Source organism: Hippocampus guttulatus, chromosome 16, assembly GCF_054856545.1.
Source record: "Hippocampus guttulatus isolate MCC_2025c chromosome 16, RoL_Hgut_1.0, whole genome shotgun sequence".
NCBI classification, from domain to species: domain Eukaryota; kingdom Metazoa; phylum Chordata; class Actinopteri; order Syngnathiformes; family Syngnathidae; genus Hippocampus; species Hippocampus guttulatus.
The window spans coordinates 320,133-341,320 of record NC_141276.1 but is presented as its reverse complement, the minus strand read 5'-3'; the positions used below and the strand labels follow the sequence as shown (position 1 = coordinate 341,320).

Genomic DNA, 21,188 nt, shown 5'->3' with positions numbered 1-21,188 from the left:
CCCGAGTGTCTGTTGTTTTGTCCAATGAAACCGTCACGTTATGTTTTGTGAGCGGGGATCACAAATTGGAGTCGAGCGCCGTCTGGCGGTGTTATGCGGTAGTAGGGCGCGGCTCCGGATTGTCATCGTGACGCTGACGTAATGGCGACGTAGGTATCTAGCGTCAGAGCACGCGCGCCTCCGTCGGGACTACGTCACTTCCGGGAGACGCGTTGGCAATTTCCGAAACACAAGCGGCGAGCGAGGAAAAGTCGAGCGAACCGGCGTTGCTCGGAAACTCGCCAGGCCGGCGGTGACCAGCGCGTTTTTGTGAGCGGCCTTTGGATAGAACGAGCCGGGAATATTCGACGAGCATTTAGCAGCCGTTTGTCATGAACAGGTAACCCTTCTCCGTTCCCCGAATTGACATTCGGGGCGCTTCGAGCCAACCGCGGTTTCGCTCGCTTATTGTGGGGAAAAAAGGGGCCCGTATTTTGTCTTCGTCCTCTCCAACTGGTTGCTTTGGAAATGCCGACGCGGACGTTTACGAACGTCCCCGACGGTGGCCTTTCGGGCTAAATGGAGACGTCGCGTGCCGGGTGCGTTGCAATGTTGAAATCGGAATCGAAATATGAACTGGCCCCCAACGGACAGCGACTCGGCACGCCGAATTCCTTCTCGGTTACAGTGAATGCTTGACACTCGACATGTCGCTTCTCGTAAGACGCGCACCCGAGTGGGTCAGGAGGGGGCTCTCCCGCTCAACACCATTCCCTTTATAACCTTCCGTTCGAACTTAGTGTGAACAATGTCAGGTGTTTAAAAAGACCAAATTTGCGGGGGGGGTTTCAACACGCCTCCCCAGAGAAGGCAATGCCTGATAGATGGAGTTTCCCTCTGGGGAAAAAAAATGTTGCCGGGTGTTGAAATCACCGGAATCGCGTGGCAAAACAAAACTCGAGCTTTCTCAATTCATTCCTGTCGGTGTCGGATTTTCTCTTGCCTGAGTCATTCGTATCACGTTGTTTGGAAAGGCACCAAAGGATGCTTTTCCAGTCCGATTGGGGTCCAGTCCGGCCGCCGAGCGCGAGACCGTCCCAGGCTGCCGAGGCGCTCGCCGACAAGTCGCCGCCTTGACGCTGACGTCTCCGTTTCAGGAAGTCCTGACATGGACGCAGAGATGATTCCCAGGTTCTCCACAAAGGATGAAGAAGTGGACTACTGGAAGTCCCAAGCCCTGAAGTATCAGCAAAGGTAGGCGTCGCTTCAGGCGCGCCCAGCTGCAGCCGTCTTCCCTTTTCGGGCCAATGACGAGGCACGCGTTGTGAAATCCGCGCGTGCGCTGCGTCGCTTTGCTCCAAATGACCCCGCGCTAAGTCGTCACCTCTTTTAACGCCGCGGGCCAGCTTCCGATGCAAATGACGCACTTCTCTTCCAACCTTGGCCATAGAATGCTCTCAATCTGAAAGCCGGGAGCTAAAAGGGCAGAGCGCGCCGACCGGGCAGCCACTCGGAGGACGTCGGGGCGCCGTCGTTCCGAGTCATCCATTTCCTGCGCTCATTTTGAAATTTCTCAGGGTGATTTTTTTCCCTCAGTTTCCCTCCACTAATGTAGTGCCTCCGCCAACAACGTAGCCGCGGGCAGAGAGGAGCGAAAACGCCACCCGTCGGCGTTGTCGACGCGTATGACCCAATTGTGACTCGTTCTCACTCATTTTCGCGGCGTACAAGGCGAGACGAGCGCTCGATGGAAGGCGGTTCAATCCCTTGAAAATGATTTCATTTGCCGTCAACGCCCCTCGCGCCGCAAGTCACGGGACGGTGAGCGTACGCGTCTGCGTGCAGCTGCCGCGAGGCCCGGGAGGAGCTGCGGGAGTTCCAGGAGGGCAGCCAAGAGCTGGAGGCCGAGCTGGAGGCGCAGCTGGGCCAGGCCGAACGGCGCCTGCGCGACCTGCAGAGCGAGAACGAGCGGCTCAAGAGCGAGGCGGACAACCTCAAGGTAAACGCCGTCGCGGGACAAAGTCGGGTCCCCGCGCCTGGGTTCCAAACGCGCGGTTCCTCGCGAGAGACGCCAACTCGCCGCCGCGCGGCTGTCTGTCCAGGAGAAGCTGGAGAAGCAGCACGCCCAGAGCTACCGGCAGATCTCCGTGCTGGAGGACGACCTGGGCCGGACGCGCGGCGTCAAGGAGCAGCTCCACAAATCCGTGCGCAAGCTGGAGCAGGCCAACGACGACCTGGAAAGAGCCAAGAGGTGCCCCCCCCCCCACCTCCTCCTCCCCCTTGACCCGCTTGCGACCGATTTCGCAGTCGTGAATCAACCCGGCGTTTGCCTCCAGAAGTGGAGCTTTGGCGCCAACGTGTGGCCATTGAAAGCGCCGACTTACTCGTTCTTTTTCCCGGCCGTCAAATTTGCATCGTTGCGGAAAACGACACATTTGAGGCCGGCGGCCTCGGTTCAGGCCTTTGCCGACTTTCCAAGGGCCAAGACTCGATGGAGGAAAAGTCACGTTGGGATGTCATTGAACGCGGATTAGGCGAACAAATGACGCATTCGAAAAGGCGGCCTTTGTTATTGATCGGCTGATTCTCGATTGATTGATTTTTTTTTTTTGGGCCGTTCAGGGCAACCATCGTGTCCCTGGAGGACTTTGAGGGCCGCTTAAACCAGGCCATCGAGAGAAACGCCTTCCTGGAGAGCGAGCTGGACGAGAAGGAATCCCTCTTGGTGTCGGTGCAGCGACTCAAAGATGAAGCGCGAGGTACGGATGCCAAAAAAAAAAAACCCCCGCTGGCTAAGTGGACGTGACTGGATTTGCCGCCGCCCCCCCCCCCCCCCCCCCCTTGCAGACCTGCGACAGGAACTGGCGGTGCGCGAGAGGACGACGGACAGGATGTCGGCGCCCAGCTCGCCCACCTCGGAGCCGGACTCGGCCGCGCCGGCGTCGCTTTCGCTGCCGGCCACGCCGGTGGGCCAAAGCGCCGAGCGACCCTCGCTCGGCCCCAGAGGTCAGTGCCTCGGCTTTCGCGGCGCCGCCGTTCTGTCCTGCCGCCGCTTCGTAGATGCGCTTCGTTTTCAACCGCTCGCCGAAGGCAACGGCGGGCTTCAAATGATCGCCGTCGGTCTGGCGCGGTGGGGGAGGGAGACGTCGCAAGCGTGCTGGGTATAGGTTCCGGGGGGGCGGGGGGCTATTTTTGGGATTCCCAAAATGTGGCGTGCCTCCAATATTCAAGTGGTGTTATGGGAATCCTGTTTGTTTGTTTGTTGTTTTGCGGGGGGGGCTGCATTCAAAGTGTCGTCGTTGTCGCCAGCATTGCCCAACGGCTGCGGCAGCTCGTCCCTCACGCCCTCCGCCAGAATCTCCGCTCTCAACATCGTCGGCGATCTGCTTCGGAAAGTCGGGGTGGGTCCTCTCCGCCGTCGGTCCGCTTGCCGATCACGAACGGCGGCAAACTTTTTTTCTCTCTCGTCAGGCTTTGGAGTCCAAACTGGCCGCCTGCAGGAGCTTCGCCAAAAACCAGGCGGCCAAAAAGAGCCTCCCGCTGGCGGACAACGGCGCGCTCGTCAATGGCAACGCCCCCAAGTTTTCGCACGCCCTGCACACCACCTACTTTGACAAAGGGTGAGCCCCCCCCCAACACACACGCAAGCACGCACTCGAAAGCGAATTTGTCAATGATTTTGCCCTGCCGCGCGACAGCGGCACCGTCAACGGACTGGACCGGGGGCCCCCGACCTCCAGAACCGCGTCTCCGCCGGGCCTGCTGCCCCTGAGCGTGTGACACTCGGAGGACGCAAGACGGTCGCGTCGGATGCGTGCGTGTTTGCACAAGAGACTTGACGACGGGACGCGCCTCAAACTGTCTTTTTTGGGGGGGGAGGGTGTTTGTCTTTCTTTTTGGGGACTTTGTGTCCCATCCGCGTGACGCCGCGCTTTGTCCGAATGCCCGCGTGCACCGCGTCTTTTTTGGGGGGGGGGCGGCGGTACACGCCCCCCCGCAATGACAAAAGGTCCCTTCGGACCGCGCTACTTCCCCCGTGTGATTTGCACAGTTCCACGACTCGGTCCCCTCTTCGGAATGTATTCCATTCAACGGAACGGGACGCCTTCACCTTAACTTATCTCACCGGAAGCTTTACAACAATGCGGTTTTCCGTCGCACGTAGAGATGGGCGGGGGCTTGCCACGCCCACCTCCACACTTGGGACCGAAGTGAACGTTGATCGTTCCGAGCTTCGGAGCCAAAGTGCGGTCGAGCCGCACGCGCGTGGAGTGTGTCTTTTTTATTTGTGTGTGAGAGAGAAAATGTAGCTCACTTTGACACGCTGGCAGTGGCCCTTTAAATCCAACAGGAGCATATTGGCAATGACGCCAAGAAAGACGCGCGGCGCCATCACCTCGCTCGACTTTGTAAATTGTCCATCGGCGTCGATGCGGCAGCGCGCCGGGGAGGAGTCCGCCGGAAAAGCGGCCGGTCAAAGTCGCCCGGTCGCCGATCTTCATTTCCTGCCGCCAAATGGCCGTCCGTGACCGAAGCGCGCTCCGCCGGAGATGCTTTCGCCGCACGCCATCCTCATTCAGGTCCACCCCTCCTTTTGTTTTTCAGCCATTTATTTATTGTTTGTACGGCACGTGTGTAAACGGTGCGCGGCGGTTGAAGCCGCCGCAGGATGATGTCAACATTTTGGGGAATAAATCGAGATTGACATGAGGCGACTCCACGCGCCTTTGTGCGCTTGCTTCTTGGGATTCGTCGTCCCACGTGCGAGGTTCCGAGCTACAGGCCCAAGTGCTTCTCCATGTCCACCTTTAATACGTTCTTCTTGACCTAGGAAAGAGCAGCCGGTGTAGCGGGAGCAAGGCTCGAGCAGTCGCATTCAAACGCGCTCTCAAGTGTGTTTCGAGAGCACTTGAAAACAACCGCCGCTGCCGCGTGGCCGACTCCAAAGTCATCCGGCCACGATCGGCGTCACGACACGCCATTTTAACCGCCTCCCCGAATAGAGCTCCGCCGGTCCGGAAGGTCATCCGGGGGCTTACCTTTCTGGAGGCCGTCATGGGGTAGGAGTTCACAAACACCACGTAGTGGGGGATTTTGAAGTGTGAAATCTAAGAGGGGGGGGGGGGAAGAACCATTCCGTCAAGTTGAGGGAGGCCGAAACGTCCGTGCCGTCGGGCGTCCGCGCCCTCACCTGGCCTTTGCAGAAGGTTCTGATCTCCTCCGCCGTGCACGTTTGTCCTCCCTTCAGCCTGATGCAAGCGCACACCTGCTCCCCCAGGCGCTCGTCCTTCACTCCCACCACCTCGGAGACGACGTCGACGTTTGAATTCGAATCTTCCGGGACTGTCGCCAAAGGCTCGGCGGGCCGGATTACAAAAAGCGAAAGTCCGTTTTGCCGTTGGTACCTGCACCTCGTGCACTTTGTCATTGGTGTAGAGAAACTTCTCGATCTCCGCCGGGTAGATGTTCTCCCCCCCTCGGATGATCATGTCCTTGATGCGGCCCTCGATGGAGCAGTAGCCCAGCGCGTCGAGGCTGGCCACGTCGCTGCGTGCGCAAACAACACGTTTGGCTGAGGCGCGCTCGAGCTGCACTCGCCGGCGACGAGGAGGAGGACCAAATCTGGAATTGGTTCCCCGGGAGCACACGCGCTCCCTCTCGTGGTACGCAAAAGAATCACAAGCTCAACACTTGCCGCGCCAATGTTTTAAGACCCGTTTGTTTGTCATTTCTTTGACCTTTTCGGTGAGTGCTTTCAAGTACGGTTTATTCGTATCGTTTGTATTTTCCAGGACTGAGGCAGCGCGGCTTCAAATATGAAAGCTGTGAAGGAATCAAACACTTTGGCCAACTTTGCAACCGAAGGGGAGTGTTTTCCAAAGTGCTTGTCGCCCGGCGTCAAATCGGCGACGTCGCTCACCCGGTCCTGTACCAGCGGTCCGGGCCGAGCACCTGGCGGGTCTTGTCGGGCTCGTCCCAGTAGCCGCGCATCACGCAGCTTCCCCGGATCAGCAGCTCCCCCGCGGCCCCCAGCGGGACCGTCTCGCCCGTGTCCACGTCCACCACCTTGGCCTGCGGCGACGCGGGCCAAAACTCCCAATCGGTATTTGAAAGGCCCGGAAAGGCGGAATCCCAGGAGCCCCCCCCCTTACCTCGACGTGGGGCATGACGCAGCCGACCGTGCGGAGCTTGAGCCGGTCGTCGTCGAGCGGGAAACCCAAGAAGGTGACGGGGCTGTTCTCGGTGGTGCCGTAACCGATCTGCCGGACGCGCCCGCGTGCGAGATCGTCACCGTGACGGGAGTGCGCGGCCGCGCCCGAAAAGGAAAGGTGACTCACCATGATTTCTTTCATGTTCAGCTTCGCCCGCACGTTGGCCACGAGCTCCGGGGCGCACGGCGACGCCGCCATGATGCCTGAAGCCCAAGCGCGCGCCACTTCGTCACGTCCGGATTGAACGCGTTGGAAATCCCGGCGGGGGTCCACTCACCGCCTTCCATCGAGGACAAATCGTACTTTTCCAGATCTGGCAGGCCCAGCAGGTCAGTGAACATGGTGGGAGTGCCGTAGACAAAATTGCACCTTCCATGATAGAAGAGCACAAGCGGGTTTTGGTTTTCTTTTATATCATGGCTCCGAAATTTGCATGCATGTTTTGTGTAACTGTACTGTATTCGTACGGCCGGTCTCAATGTTGAAAGTGCCCCCCCCCCAGAAGAAGACAAATGGTCCGGCACCTTTCCTGGTGAATGGCGCCCAGGTTGGCTTGGCAGTCGTAGGCGGTGGAGGGAAAGACCAGCGTGATGCCGTGCAGGGCCATGCACATGCCTCCCACCACCGAACCGAAGCAGTGGTACAAGGGCACCGGCATGCACACCCGCACCCGCGGCTGACGGCGAGACGGCCGACGGCTCGTTGGCGCCGGCTTGACTTTTCGCTTGCGCGGATGAACGACGGCCACGTACCCTCCAGTCGTACCCGGCCCGGAGCCCCACGAAGTAGCCGTTATTCACCACGTTGTGGTGGGACAGCGTGACCCCCTTGGGGTTGCCGGTGGTGCCCTGAAAGCAAAGCGCGCCAAGAGGTCACGACCCCAGCCCCCCCCGCCGCCGCCCGAAGCCGACCCGGGCCGAGCTCACCGAGGTGAACTGAATGTTGATGGCGTCGTCGCACGACAGCTTTCCGTCGAGTTCGCTCAGCCGGCGCCGGTGACGACTCTCGGCCGCTTGGAAAACGTCGTCCACGTGCAGCGTGCCCGCCTCGCGCTTGTCCGTCACGATCACCGTGCGCAGGTCTGGCAACCTGAAGGGAGCTTGCCGCTTAGTCACTCTCCTTAATCGTAGACCGGGGGGGGGGGGGGGCACGGGGACCCGGTCAGCCCCGCGAATAGCGAAAAAGTCTGCGAATAATCGGAACCGCCAGCTCCGTGCTTTTCCTCTCTCTGATGATTTGTCACGATGTTCTCCGTTGCGGCCCCTCGTACCACTGGTCAATTGAACACACTTAAAAAAAGGTCCAAATGTAGGACTCAATATGTTGACAAATGGATCAGTATCAAACTTTTCTTGTATTGTTTCATTTCAATTCCCTTTTTTTATTTTTATTTTTTTTCCCCATTTGCCCACACGCACACCAGATGTGGGCTGGTCACCTCAGGAAGTGAACAGCCCACATCCGGCGGGCGTCACGGTGCAGGTCGAAGCGGGCCATTCGAAAGCGTCACATTTGTCAAAGTTTTTCTGCAACCTCCATCGGAGTACATATCGAATAGTCCCGCAATTGATCCTTTTGTCGTCCCCGGGCTACCTGGTGCTGCGGATGGCACCGGGCGGCGACGTGTCGATCTCCGGGCAGAGCTCCCGCAGCATCTCGCAGAACTTTTGCGTTTTAAAGCTGCTGGGACAAACCAGCGCTTTACACTGCACCTGCGATGGCAAGCACAACGCCAGCCAGTTCATTTCCAATTCCATCCCGGCCGCGCGTGTAAAACATCAACGTGGAAAGCGACGGACCTTTCTGAGCGTGAACTCCGCTTCCTTGAGCTGATAGGCCGGGTTTAAGGACACCTGCCGGGGGACGACGCGTCACATGTCACATCGGTCACCAATTCGATCGTTCGTGCGGCCGTTTTTTTTTTTCTCTCTCTCTCTGCCCAATCAAACGCAATGTCAGACACGTTGATCCCATTTGGATTGGTGCCGTTTCGTTGACGATCACGGTTTCTTGTCCGTTAATGGGAAACCGGGCGATAGCGATCATTTCCAGCAGTCTCGCAATGATCACCTCCTTGGCAGAGGCAACGAGCGCGAGCAGTTCAAAGTCCCGCTCGCTCACGTGACGCGAACCGCATCCGACGAGACTGACCTGAACGATTCCCGCCTTGGCCGAGGCGAATTGGAAGAGGATCCATTCGTACGTGTTGGGTCCCCAAAGGCCCAGACGGTCACCCGGCTGCAGGCCCAGAGCCAGGAGCCCCGCCGCCACCTGCTCCACCTGCGCGCACCGAAAGTAAGAGTTGCAAAAGCGTCCCGGAACGGGTACGGGGGGACGAAGACCGCTGAGCAAAATCCCCAACACCGTCAAAATCACAGACTTGATCCAAAGCAGCTTAAAAACCTTTTTTTTTTTTTTTTAAAAGAATTCTTCGTACATATTGATGGAACCTTTTCCTTATTTTGGATGATCACGTAGGCCAATAATTCCCCGAAAATAATAGCCTACCTCATTTTTTCCCAGAAAGCAGAAAAAATGGAACCGAATTCTGAGATTTGTGAATGATTTCATTTCAGGAGGCGGGCGGCAGCGTGATGCTAAAAAAGAAACCAAAAAGCCGTTGCAGACGTACGTCCCGCTGAAGATGTTGGAAGGTTTTGCGGATGCCGTCCTGCAGGAAGACGACGGCTTCGCGCTGCGGCCAACGTCGGGCGGCGGCGTCCAGGCTCTGGCCGATCGTGGTGGAGAGCAGCGAGACGGCCGACGCGCCGTGCACGTAGCTGATGCCGTCGCCCGGAGGCGGTCGACGCGGAGGATGGTCCACGTGCAGCCCCCTGCGCAAAAAAAACGACCATGTATAGTAAGGCGTTTTTAGCCGAAAAAAAAGACCATTTATAGTAAGGCGTTTTGGAGCCGAAAAAAACGACCATCTATAGTAAGCCGTTTTTAGGCCGAAAAAACGACCATGGATAGTAAGCCGTTTTTAGCCGAAAAAAATGACCATGTATAGTAAGGCGTTTTTAGACGAAAAAAACGACATAGTATAGTAAGGCGTTTTTAGGCCGAAAAAACGACCATGGATAGTAAGGCGTTTTTAGACGAAAAAAATGACCATGTATAGTAAGGCGTTTTTAGCCGGAGAAAAAACGACATAGTATAGTAAGGCGTTTTTCGGCTAAAAACGACCATGGATAGTAAGCCGTTCTTAGCCGAAAAAAATGACCATATATAGTAAGGCGTTTTTAGCCCGAAAAAAACGACATAGTATATTAAGGTGTTTTTAGCCCGAAAAAAACGACATAGTATATAGTATGCCGTTTTTCGCCCGAAGAAAACGACCATGAATCAATCGTAAGGCGTTTTTAGCCCGAGAAAACGACAATATGTCGTAGTGTAGAGGCACACTCGCCGGCTTTCGGTCCAGGCTCCCTGGGTTCAAACCCCGCTCAGTCACATGTGAAAATAAAATACACCAAACCCTTTGCTTTTTTTTTTTTTTTTTTTTTTTTTATAAACTGTAAACTCTCCCTAGTGAATGCCAAATACGCCAATAGTGCAGGACAAGTCACAGTCACTGGCAGTGTAGGGGTATACATGCAGGTGTTCGGTCCAGACAACCCTGGTTCGAACCCTGCTTGGTGATGTGTGAAAATACAACACCAAACACTTTTTCTTTTTAACTGGCAACCCTTCATAGTGCATGCCAAATACACTTATCGTTCAGGTCAAGTCACAGTCACTGGCAGTGTAGGGGTACACATGCAGGTGTTCGGTCCAGGCAACCCCGGTTCAACTGATCGTGTTTTTTGGGTTAAAAACGCCTTACGATACATGGTCGTTTTTTTCGGCTAAAAACGCCTTACTATACTATGTCGTTTTTTTCGGCTAAAAACGCCTTACTATACTATGTCGTTTTTTTCGAGCTAAAAACGCTTTACTATACTATGTCGTTTTTTTTCGGCTAAAAACACCTTATACTATGTCGTTTTTTTCGGGCTAAAAACGCCTAACTATACTATGTCGTGTTTTTCGGCTATAAAACGCCTTACTATACATGGTCGTTTTCTTTGGGCTAAAAACGCCTTACTATACTATGTCGTTTTTTTCGGCTAAAAACGCCTTACTATACTATGTCGTTTTCTTCGGGCTAAAGACGCCTTACTATACTATGTCGTTTTTTTCGGGCTAAAAACGCCTTACTATACATGGTCGTTTTTTTTTTTTTTCCCGGCTAAAAACGGCTTACTATTCATGGTCATTTTTTTTACATGGTATATGTGTAAAGAATAAAGTATTCACATGTCCTCTGTAGCGTCTGCTGTGTTGGGTCTGTCTCAGTGACAGACTGAGGCTGCTGTTGTCTTCTTTTCTGATCAAAACCACGTTGTTTTTTCCTCTGATTAAACATCCTGCAGGCCCAAACCTCCTTGTTTGATCCTTGCATGTCTGACACCACTGGGGGTTTCAACTAACGTTAGCTTATAAAGTCAGGTTTTACGCTTTGGTTTGAGTTTCAAACTCGGGTTTTAAATTTACAAAGTGGAGTTGTAAATTAGGGTTTGGGTTCTCAGGTCGCTTTCTAACCGCCTGCTGTGTTCGGATTTCAAAGGAAGGTTGAAACACGGGTTAGCATATCAAGGTAGGATTCTCAACGAGGCTTCGTGTGAGCATTTCAAAGTCGGAAAAAAGAAGACCAGGCCCATGTCACTTTTACGGGTCTTGTCGGGGCAACTTACCGACTCAGGTGGAGCCAGCTCCACGCCGCGCTGCATTCAAGGCCACGCGTAACACCGCAACTCGTAGCACGCCGCCGCCACAAACAAAGGAGTGAGGACATTCTTCCCGGCGAAGGCACAAAAAGACAACACAGAGAGTGAGAGAGACGTCTGCGCGCCAGGCAAACGCCGAGTGCGGCCTTGGTCAACAGTGGAACCGCAGCGCATCAACGTGTGTGTGTGTGTGTGTGTGTGTAATCTTTAACCACTAACGCAACGACCGAATTGACCTCAGATCCAGAGTTCAGCGCAGACTTTACTTGGCAAATAAGAACACATCAGGCTCTTAAAAAAAAAGTCACAGACCAGCAGAAAAGTTGCACTTGTGTAAGACCACGGGCGGGGGAGGGAGGCCGCTATCCAGCTAGCTCGACATCATCCCAACTTTGCAAATAAAGCCATCTTTGTTCGCTTAGCTTGTCTCATATGGGTTGGTGTTCTTCGCCATCCGGCGGTAACAGGCCACGGCCGACGAAGTCACTCGCAAGCGACGAGCCGAAGGGCCGTTTGTCGCGGTGCGGTCAATGGGCGGATGGCGCGCGCCGCCGTCGGCGTTCAACGAGTCGATGTGCTGCAGCAGCCGGTCGCAGTGTTGACAGGTGCGATGTTTGTCCCTCGCGCCTTCCGCTTCCTTCCTGAGAAGAGCCGGACGCACCGAGCTGGCCGTCTTCAGCACTTCTGCAAAACAAGCGCGGCCACACTATTCAGCCGGCGGGTCGCTTGTCATCCATCGAGACCGATCAAATATCGCAACTCGCTTTGGTTTCCAAGTCACCTGTTGGTCCATTCGCCATCATATTACTTCTCTGACATTAAAAAAGGAAAACACGATCAAGCAACACCAAATCTAGCGCTATGCCGTTCTCATCTTGTCTTATGAGTTGGCCTTTTTTTTTTTAATCAGACAGCGGCCTTTTTTTTCTCGTGAAGAGAAAAACTCTTGAGCTCGCCGACGGTTCGGCTATCACTCGAGCCTTCATCCGATCCCTCGCTGCTTCCTTGCGACGCCGTCACTGCTGAAGACGCGTCGCAAGGAAGCAGCGACGGCCGAGCAAAGACTTTTTCTCTTCACTAAAAAATAAAAAAGACCTTCAACCCAACACCAAGTCTATTTCTTTCATTATGATGATGATGATGGCTCCATCCGCCCGCCCATATCTGACTAACTTCGACCTGACGAGGCACGATGGAAGCTATCCCAGATGTCTTTGAGCGGCGGGCCGGCAACGCCCCGAAGCGATTGCCAGCCAATGACAGTATTGTCGTGCCACGTTGCTTTTTTTTTACCAGTTATTCCGTCAATCGATTTTCCTGCGCTGCGGTCCAATCCACATGAATCTTGAGACATTCAAACCACCAACGGGCCGCGACATACAATTGCTACATTTGGATTCCTTGTGCAAATTGCGGTATTTCAATGGAGGAATGCAGCGGTGGAGTTTCTCCTCACCCAGCACTTGGTTTTGCACGGCGCCGTCGGGGTCGTCCAGGTGCAGCAGGAGTTGCTGGAAAAGGAACTGCAGGTGCGAGGCGCACAGCTCGCCGTCGTAGTTGCCGCCCAGGCTGGACAACCAGAGGCCGAGAGCCCGCAGGGCCTCGGCGCGCACGTCCTCGCTGCTGTCATCCAGACGCTTCACCAGCTCTGCGCAGGGAAAGATACTCGGGTCAAAGCACAAGCACTCGCTCCACTGCCGAATGGGGGGGAGAGGGCGGCAGATTCAAACACTGCAAATTCAATTCTCATTGAAATTGACGGCAACAAAGTCCCCCCCCCACCGCCATTATTGCTACACAATACCCTTTTGACAACTTGGCACCACAGAAAAAAACCCCAACCCCAACGAGACTATGCCACAACAAAAACATGGCACGAAACAAGAAGCCGGCGGCTGTCGGCGGTGACCGCGCCCGTGCGTTTCTGCGACAGAGACTCTCCACGCTTTGCGCGCACGTGCGCCGATGTTGTTGCCGGGACGTACCGGGGTAGATCTTGTTGAGGGCGTCCTCGCGCAGGCTGGACCCCACCAGTCTGAGGAGGGTGGACAGGCAGCGACAGGCCAAGAGTCGGCCCATCGGGGAGTCCTCGTCCAGGGATGACAACAGCTGAGGTGACAGCCCCTCCTCCAGGCGCAGGAGCTGACAACGCGACACGGAGCGGGCCTTGAGCCCAAAGATCAGGCTAATGCTGCCGCGCCTTCGGCTTTGAACGCACGTCTTTGTCTCGTCGCCGCAATCTCGCCTCCAATTTTGGCCCTCGGCGGAGGACAAAAAATGGGCTGGCGTCTCAACAAACACCACGTACACGCCGCGCGTGCACAAGCGCGTATATGCAGCGACCGGACACGTGCTCCGACGGGCAGGGGCGGGGGACAATCCATCGGGAGCGTCTGTGTGTGTGTGTGTGTGTGTACCTGTTGCGGCGCGACGCCCCCTCCGTGCAGCAGCGCCAGCAGACAGCTGAGGGCGGAGGTCCGCAGGGCGGCCGCTGTGCGGCCGGCTCGCCACACCAGGTTAGGAAGCAGCACGTCGCCGAGGAACTTCGCAGACTCCTCCCGAAAAAGTCTGCGACAGAGGCGCTTTTGGCATGCATTCAAACTCATCGCGCATCCGAAGAGCGTTCGTTTGCACTTCCATCCCAGGTCGAGTCCGAGAATAGAGGCCGCCCCCCCGTGAAAAGCAACGGTAGCGTCGCGGAGACGGCGCGTGAAGAGTGACGAAAAAGGCAGCCGAAACAAAAGAAGGGTGTTTGCGGGACAACGTGTCTCACCCCTGGGAGTCCAGCGTCTTGCCCCCATCCAGCAGCAACTTAGCCAGCATGGCGAACACGTTCATCCTCATCTCTTGGTCTCTCTCCGGTTGGAGGCAGGTGCGCAGCAGGGGCATCAGCTGCTGCACAAACTCTCCGATAACCGCGCCTAGAACGAGACGCGCGTCCGTCTTTGGATGAAACAAATTGTCCCTCTGTCTCTCTCACTCTACACAGGGGGAGGAAAGACACACGTGCGCAAATAATGCTCATTTCCATCGGACGCGTTTGCCTTTGGAATGAATTGTGCCACAGAGAAAATACCAGAAACAGAAGTCAAAACAAACTCATCAAAAGCCGAGGCGGAGCATTTGCACAACAAAGCAACGAGTGCTCCGTTTTCACACTTGGAGTTTTGCTGCGCCGACAACACAAACATCCGGCGAGTGAATGCCCGCTTTGCACGGCGGATGGGGACTGAGCCAGGCGACCGATGGAAAAAAAAACTGCTTTGTAATTGCCATAGATTACCACAAGATGGCAGAGAACCTCTTTAAACCGAGTAGATCATCAAACATCAACGCCGCGCTTCTAGAGCGCACACCATCGCAAACCCGTGTTGCAGAGACAACACGGGAGGCTCACCGATGGCGCGGCCCAACGCGTACTTGTCGAAAGAGAAGCCAAACCTCCGCTCGGGTTTCATTTGGGACGCGCGATTTGCATTCAAGCAAGGCCAATAGGACAAAACGGAAGCTAGCTTGAGTGGAAAGTGGAGGCGGCAACGCCGACCGCGCTCTTCTGAACGAGCTCCTCCCCTTTTGCGGCGGCCACGTCGTTCGCGGAAGCCGAGCCTAGCGAGCGGTCTCGGATGAGCCGTCCGGTGTGCGCACTCAACGCGGCGCGGAGGCAAGAAAAGGAACGCCGGCTTGAAAATCCGCCTGGCTGCTTCGACAGCCGCCGGGTCTTGAAGCGCCGGCCCCGCCCCCGCCACGTGATGGAACAAGGACACGTTTCTAACGTGACGTAAGCGGGCTTGCGTCTAAACTTGCCCGGGGAGGGCTCGGGGGGCGGAAAGCGCCGCGGAGTCGAGCGATGTCAAAGCGCGGACCGGACGATGCGTTTTTTGCGCCGCGCGCTCGCGGGGACGTTCCGATCGGCGGGTGTCCGCCGGCCCGTCGGGCGAGCCGGTCTCACCTGACTGCACCACCACCACGTGCATTTGGAGTCGGTGCGGGGAGAAAGCGGACCAGGAGTCGACGGAGGCCGACAGCCAGGCCAGCAGCTGGGCCATGTGTTGCCTGTAGAGCTCCGTCGCTGATCCCAGGCCTTGGACCTCGCACAGCCTCTGGACGCTCGCCAGGGCCTGAGGGACAGGAGACAAGAAAGCCACCGTCAAGTTGCGACTCCGGCGCCCAATCGGATTGGGGATTCGTTCCCACGGCTTCGATCAACCAAGAAGCGCCTGGCTTCGCATCGCTGACGAAAACCGAACGGCTGGATACGACGGGGGGGGGGGGGGGGGGGGGGGGGGGTACCCGCGCTTACATCGGCCCGAATTCCGAGGGGCCCGGCGGCCTTCCCGTCGGCTACGCTCAGGAAATGAACGCCTCCCCTCAAACAGAAAGCGCCGCGGGTCCAAACAACGAGTGACCCGGCAAAGTAGCTGGCGTCCCCTTTCCGAGAGTGGCAGTTTGTTGTCACCTCCCTCCCCTCACGCGCAGCAGGAGGCCCAAAAACAAGCAAGCGGCGGTGCCACCAAGTAGCCGCAACTACTTTCAGATGATGAAGCGCATTTCCACCAAGCGCGACGGCCATTCGATTTCGTAACCCATGAAAATAAAGAAAAATTCCAATGGGAGCAGCTGGAATTACGCTTCGGACAGCATGGGAGACAACATTCCGCTTCTTGTTGCAACTAAACGCCTCCCCTTCAACAGATGTCCCTCAGGATGGGACAAGTCCTAAGAATAACCTACCATAGCCAGTTTTTTTTTTTTTTTTGCCGAGCAGGAGCTTTGAAAAGAAAAGCCTCCCCTAAAAGTGAAGCGGCACCAAAGAAGCTCTCGTCGAGGAGCTTTCTATTTGTGTCAAAGCCTGCCAACATGCTCGCTCATTCAAACTACATTTGCCTTTGCTAACATGCTCGCTTGCCGATGCGAAAAGTGCTTTTCGCGATGGAAAATGTGTCAACTGCACTTCATTCATCCCAAGGGGCCGGGGGGGGGGGGGGGTGCCGTGTGTTCTGATGGGGCTCTCATGTCAGACCGTGGCGAAAACACATCAGACATGACACACGCACATCGGCGCTCAATAACAACAGAGAGAAAAAAAGCGGAGCGGGGGCGGAAGGGAGGACCTGTCGGAAGTCCCGCCGCCGTCCCTCAGGGACCATGTCGGACAAGTCTGAGCTGTCCGCCGATGGGAAAAGCGTGGCCCTTTTCTGGGAAAGGCCTTGCGCTTTCCGATTATTCACAAGGCCGGCGTGGCGGGCCCCCGAAGACGCCGCAATGAACGATGCGCAGATTTCCCGCTCCCGTCCCCGCCGGACTACGGACTCCATCTGTCACAGTTCCGCCACGTCTTCGGGTCTCTTGAAAAAATAGGCAAAGTCCCGTCCGTGGCTCGGATCGCGAGGCGCCGGCCGAGATGGAAAATTGTTTCATGAAGTTCTTTTTTTGCCCGCAGCTTACAACAAATCAAGTCAAATCATTTGAATTGAGCGTGGATGAAGCGATGGGCTTGCAATGCTCAATCAACGCAACAAATATTGAAGAACCTTTTAATCAAGTGTCCCGGACTAAAAAAGAAAAAAACAATAACAACACCACACGGGGGCTACATGGCCCAAGGCTGTTAATTTGCCCACACCTGCTAAAAAACATCTGCTTTTTTTTCCGTTTTGCCCCCCCCCCCCCCCCCCCCCCCACGCTTTCTCCACCTTTCACCCCAGGAGCGGATTTAAAAGTTCCATTGTGCAAGGTGCAATTTAAGCGGCCCTCGGCTAAGTGGGTAATGATAGCTTTTGGTCCGGGCGCATTCCTCAAATAGCTGGCCGGCACGGTCAATTTCTCACCTTGCGGCTGACGCGAGGCTCCGCCGAGAGGCTCTGGACGCTCACCAGCACCTGCAGCAGCTGCAGGCTGACCGGGCGGCAGTCGGAATCGCCTTGGCGCAGCAGCGCGTCCACGCAGGCCAGCAACTGCTCCAAGTACGCCAGCTGCAAGAAAAAGTGTTCAAGAACGCTGCGCTCACGGTCCCTTGACGGGTTGTGACCGCGCAGCGCGGCCCGCTTTTGTGGTTCTGCTTTCCGATACGCTACATCGATTCCGCCACGACTTTACAACTTTGCGGTTTTGTTCTAGTCGCCATTAAACGCGAAAAATGAGGGATTACTCTCACATCGCACACATTTATTGAGTACAGTTTTTATTTCACTGTGATATGCCATTTGCTTTTTTTTTTTAAACTAGATATGAAGTAGCTTTTCCTATTAAAATGACATTTTCTGCAATTTAAGGGCAACGATAATGCCCAAACGCTAGATACAAGAATCTCTTAATTTTTTTTAATTGAACAAAAGGATCACTTGGGCCTGCTATGCTCCTGTATTTTAATGCTGGTCTTGTCCCTTTTTTTAGGCGGTACGTCAGAATTCACCAATTGTTGGGTTAGCCTTAGGGTTAGGCCAAAAACATCGGTACCTGCCGATACTCCTGGCAGACGTCGGGCTGGGCCAGCGTGCCGGCGATCCGCGGGAGGTGCGGCGCCAGGAGAGCTCGGGGGCATCCTCCCAGCACGGCCTGCAGCGCCATCAGGGCGCACCACGGGCGGGAGGCGCAGGGGGGGGCCTTGACGTGATCCAGGAGCAGATTGAGGAAGACCTCAGGCGGGACGAAGGTGCCCAGCAGCTTAGCGGCGGCCAGGCACTGGCGAGGAGAGCAAATAAAGCGGGCCCTCATGTCAATTGGCGTTGTTCGCCGTGGGGCGCGGTCCCCGTCCCTCGGGAAGGGTGGGCCGCGCGACAGGAAATCGCATTTGCCCGCTTCCTGATTTCTTTGCGTATTGATCACATTCAATTTTTGTTCTTTTACCGCACTGCGCGAGGACTAAGGGAGGGGGGGCTTTCCATTGCATCCCAACACACTTTTGGAAGCCACTCACGTTGCGGACCACCTCCTTCTCAGAGTCGGCGCAGGCCCGGTAGAGGAGGGCCAGGAGAGGCTGGAGGTGCTGCGTGCTGCGCTCCTCCGCGTGGAGCAGCAGCACCGGCAGCAGCTGCGACGTTCTGACCCGGGTGGCGACCAGCCAGTCGCTCAGGTCGCCGCCGATGGCGGGCACCAGTCTGTACAGGTTCCTCGCCACCAGTTCTCTGCAGCCCAGACCCGGACGCTCCGCTGGGGGGGGTGGAGAGAGAGAGAGAAAGCGTTGCCAACGCCACCGACCGCGTCCGCCATCAACACCTGACACGAAATAAGTCGGCGAGGCGTCTCCCGCTTGATATCGGCGCTCGTCGCGACCTCATTTCTCAATAGAAGAGAATTAGCATAGCTCCATCCCGCGAGAGGGAGCGCTGTCGGCCACCGCCGCAACTTGGAAACATTTGCCATAACGCCTTGAACAATACAAACCATCTCAAATTGCTTTCTTGACCACGTCGGTTTGTTTTTCTACGTGTCATACCCTCAGACAGCAGTGAATAAAAATGAGCGAAAGCGGCCACAATGCTAAAGTCGGCTTCTCGGCTTTAAAAAACCATTTTGACCGGCGGCCTTGTCTGGGTCCGGCGGGCCACTGACCTCCTGCTGGGTAAAAGGGCGGCGGGGAAAGGAGAAAGTCCAGTTTGTCCTTCAGGTCGTCCTCGTTCTCCTTCTCCCACTGGGCGCCAACCCGCTGCCATAAATCCGCCGCCAAAAGTCTGCAGGGAAAAAAAGAGCCGGGGGGGTCGTGGCGGGGAGCGCCAACTCACATTTTCTTTCAATGAATCCATTTTATCATGAACGCAAAGCTTTACAATTCATCCGGAAGATGTTTTTGCTGCATTTTATACGAGATATAACATATACCAGATCAGTACAAGTAATGGACTCTTGAGCACCGACGAGAGCGATACCAAGCAACCGCGACCACAACCGATTTCTATGAAACCTGCGTCGGATCCTTTTCAAGAAAGACCTTTCGTTTATTTGTGACAAAAGGCACCACGGTCCGCAACAAAGAACTGAAGTTGAAAAGAAATCGGAACAAAAGTGCAAAATAAAACCGCCGGCACCCACGGGCATGAAAGCATACCTTATTTCAGGAATCTCATCAGTAACACCGCTCAGCAGGAGAGGAGTAAGTTTGTGGAAATAGGAGTATCGGTCCCTTAAGTTTAGCAGCCAGTCGCCGACGACGACGGTGACAGCTTTTCTCACCTGCACCAAAAGGGGGGGCGAAAATGATGGGGTTGATGAGAGAATATTAGTTAGTCCCCCGCCCCTCCCCTGCCTCACAACCTGCGGCGAGTCGTCAAACAGCCTCTGCGCCAGGTGAGACAGGACATCGTCCACGTTTTTGCCAGTGCCGTGCTGAACGACCGCCCCGGCGGCCTCGATGACGGACACCCGCACCTTGGAGTGCTGATGAGCCATTGTCTGCATGAGAGGCTTCACCAGACTCTCGGCCTGCATGTGGAAATGCTCTGGAGAGGCAAAAATTATTGGAAACTACTCGGATGGTCCTACATTTAAAAGAAAATCAAGCTACGGTTTGCCACCACTGACGTACAGCATTGAACTTCATTTAAAAACAAAACAAAGACATCGTACTCTTGATTTGCGGCTGCGGCTGTGGTGAAAACGCTTCCCGGAGCAAACGTCCATTTTCAGCTCGTCGTCTGACATTTGGCATTGCGTGTTCGCATCGAACGAGCGGACCTTCGGGAGCCAAACTTGATGCGGTTCGGCCAAATACGAGAATGCGTTTTCCTCCATGTTACGTTTCAAAAGAAATTCAACGGGGGCGTCGAAAAACTCTTCGTTCCGGCTCGCCACGGTCGTGCTGACGGCGAGGGACCGCTGTGATTTTCCCTCACCTGGTAAACGGTTGGCAACGTTCACGGTGCATTTGCAGCTTTCTCGTTTGACGTCGGGAAAAGGGTCGACCAGGGTCCTCTGCAAAATGTTGATCATTTCGTTGAGATAAGGCGCCAGCTGTTTTCCACACACTTCCGCGGTCAGAGTCAACGTCTCGGTAGCCGACAAGCGAAGCTCCTCGGCCGGTTCCAGGATCTCCTTCTCCCCGAACCGCTGAGCCAAGCACGGCATGAGATAAGGCAACGACTCCTGCGGTTCGGGGACGCAGCGAATAAATTCACTTATGAGCGTAATGGCGATTTCTCGGCATCTCTCCATCGGATCCGACAGACATTTGAGCAGAGGCTTGAGGAGGGCGGAGAAAAGCTCCTGCAGGACGACGCCCGACAGCTTTTTATCCACCGTCTCTCTTTTGATGCACTCCAGGGCTCTCTTCCTCGTCGACTTGTTGGCTTCCCCGAGGCAGTTTAAATGTCGGGCCAGTCCTCGCAAAACCTCCGAGGAAACACGCGGCTCTCGCGAAGTCGTCGTCGCCGCCATCTTTGTCGTGGTCGTCGGAGCAACCGGCCAAACAAACGCCCGCTCTGTCTCGACTGCCGCTTCAAAGGGCAAAACTTTATTGAAAAACGCTGCCAACCGCACGGAAGTCTCTTTCGTGCACTTGAAAACAAAATCATTTTGGAGGCTTGGCCATTTATATTTTTTCTGATTTATTATTTTTTTCAGTTTTTCGGACTATTTTTTTTCAGCCACGGCGAAAATGATCCATGTATTTTTTTTTTTTACACTATTACCCAAGTAATCTACATTGACATTGTGGCCACAATAGAGATCGCAAAATAATCACGAGTATACTGAATGTCACCACAAGAACGTCAACTAAGATTAAGATATCCTTTATTTGTCCCGCAATGGGGAAATTACAGTCAGAACTACTGTACAGTAATCCATCCAGGGACTACAAAATGCACACATGAAGGAAATGATACGGTTCCTATACAGTTGTTAAAACGCAGTATCATGTAATATAGTTTAGTTAGCGTGGTTTCTCAAAAATACTCAAAGATCAAGTAACTCTTCATTGCCCTCTAAAATAACTTTTCTCCCTATCGATGACCAGCGCACATCAAATCAGTCCTTTTGGTACGATTCGTTCAAAACTGTTATTTTTTATTTTACCCAAGACGGTAGATTTGTTCTACGCAGTTCGGTTAACTTTAAAGCATGGTGGATTCGCCTTAACTGTTCCGAGCAGATCGTTTTCAAATATTTATTTGGGAATCCTTTTTGAACAGCTTATATGTCGAGACCGCACGGTTATTTCGGGACCGTTTTGACGAGCACTACTTTGGTTCCTCTTGTATTTTAATGGCGGTCATGATGGTGGTAGGTTTTGTTT

At 54.9% G+C, this 21,188-nt stretch overlaps 3 protein-coding genes across 7 annotated transcripts; 1 reads left to right on the top strand and 2 right to left on the bottom strand.

Annotated features, from left to right (window-relative positions):
- Nucleotides 1-194: 194 nt before the first annotated feature.
- Nucleotides 195-4,689, top strand: LOC147192242 (nuclear distribution protein nudE-like 1-B). 2 transcript variants are annotated; one of them, XM_086132623.1, is made up of 9 exons: nucleotides 195-379; nucleotides 1,137-1,233; nucleotides 1,825-1,978; nucleotides 2,082-2,230; nucleotides 2,602-2,738; nucleotides 2,827-2,985; nucleotides 3,271-3,380; nucleotides 3,451-3,599; nucleotides 3,678-4,689. In XM_086132623.1, the coding sequence occupies exons 2-9, from the start codon at nucleotides 1,148-1,150 to the stop codon at nucleotides 3,757-3,759; spliced, it is 1,026 nt and encodes a 341-aa protein (XP_085988749.1). In that variant the 5' UTR covers nucleotides 195-379; nucleotides 1,137-1,147; the 3' UTR covers nucleotides 3,760-4,689. The 2 variants fall into 2 exon arrangements, with proteins under 2 accessions (XP_085988749.1, XP_085988750.1); XM_086132624.1 differs by having other exon boundaries at nucleotides 196-379; nucleotides 3,289-3,380.
- Nucleotides 4,572-11,339, bottom strand: LOC147192241 (medium-chain acyl-CoA ligase ACSF2, mitochondrial-like). 2 transcript variants are annotated; one of them, XM_086132621.1, is made up of 16 exons: nucleotides 10,928-11,277; nucleotides 8,824-9,025; nucleotides 8,343-8,471; nucleotides 7,991-8,044; nucleotides 7,785-7,903; nucleotides 7,118-7,280; nucleotides 6,944-7,039; nucleotides 6,716-6,867; nucleotides 6,469-6,560; nucleotides 6,318-6,394; nucleotides 6,132-6,239; nucleotides 5,900-6,051; nucleotides 5,385-5,526; nucleotides 5,171-5,281; nucleotides 5,019-5,087; nucleotides 4,572-4,806 (listed from the first exon to the last, which is right to left on the bottom strand). In XM_086132621.1, the coding sequence occupies exons 1-16, from the start codon at nucleotides 11,026-11,028 to the stop codon at nucleotides 4,756-4,758; spliced, it is 1,818 nt and encodes a 605-aa protein (XP_085988747.1). In that variant the 5' UTR covers nucleotides 11,029-11,277; the 3' UTR covers nucleotides 4,572-4,755. The 2 variants fall into 2 exon arrangements, with proteins under 2 accessions (XP_085988747.1, XP_085988746.1); XM_086132620.1 differs by having other exon boundaries at nucleotides 5,171-5,526; nucleotides 10,928-11,339.
- dnaaf5 (dynein axonemal assembly factor 5) lies at nucleotides 11,205-20,378 on the bottom strand. 3 transcript variants are annotated; one of them, XM_086132617.1, is made up of 13 exons: nucleotides 19,789-20,378; nucleotides 19,211-19,395; nucleotides 19,005-19,129; nucleotides 18,512-18,630; nucleotides 17,877-18,109; nucleotides 17,417-17,641; nucleotides 16,789-16,932; nucleotides 14,910-15,078; nucleotides 13,734-13,881; nucleotides 13,378-13,528; nucleotides 12,946-13,126; nucleotides 12,417-12,608; nucleotides 11,205-11,644 (listed from the first exon to the last, which is right to left on the bottom strand). In XM_086132617.1, the coding sequence occupies exons 1-13, from the start codon at nucleotides 20,327-20,329 to the stop codon at nucleotides 11,379-11,381; spliced, it is 2,679 nt and encodes an 892-aa protein (XP_085988743.1). In that variant the 5' UTR covers nucleotides 20,330-20,378; the 3' UTR covers nucleotides 11,205-11,378. The 3 variants fall into 3 exon arrangements, with proteins under 3 accessions (XP_085988743.1, XP_085988744.1, XP_085988745.1); XM_086132618.1 differs by having other exon boundaries at nucleotides 12,946-13,102; XM_086132619.1 differs by having other exon boundaries at nucleotides 19,523-19,934.
- Nucleotides 20,379-21,188: the final 810 nt, after the last annotated feature.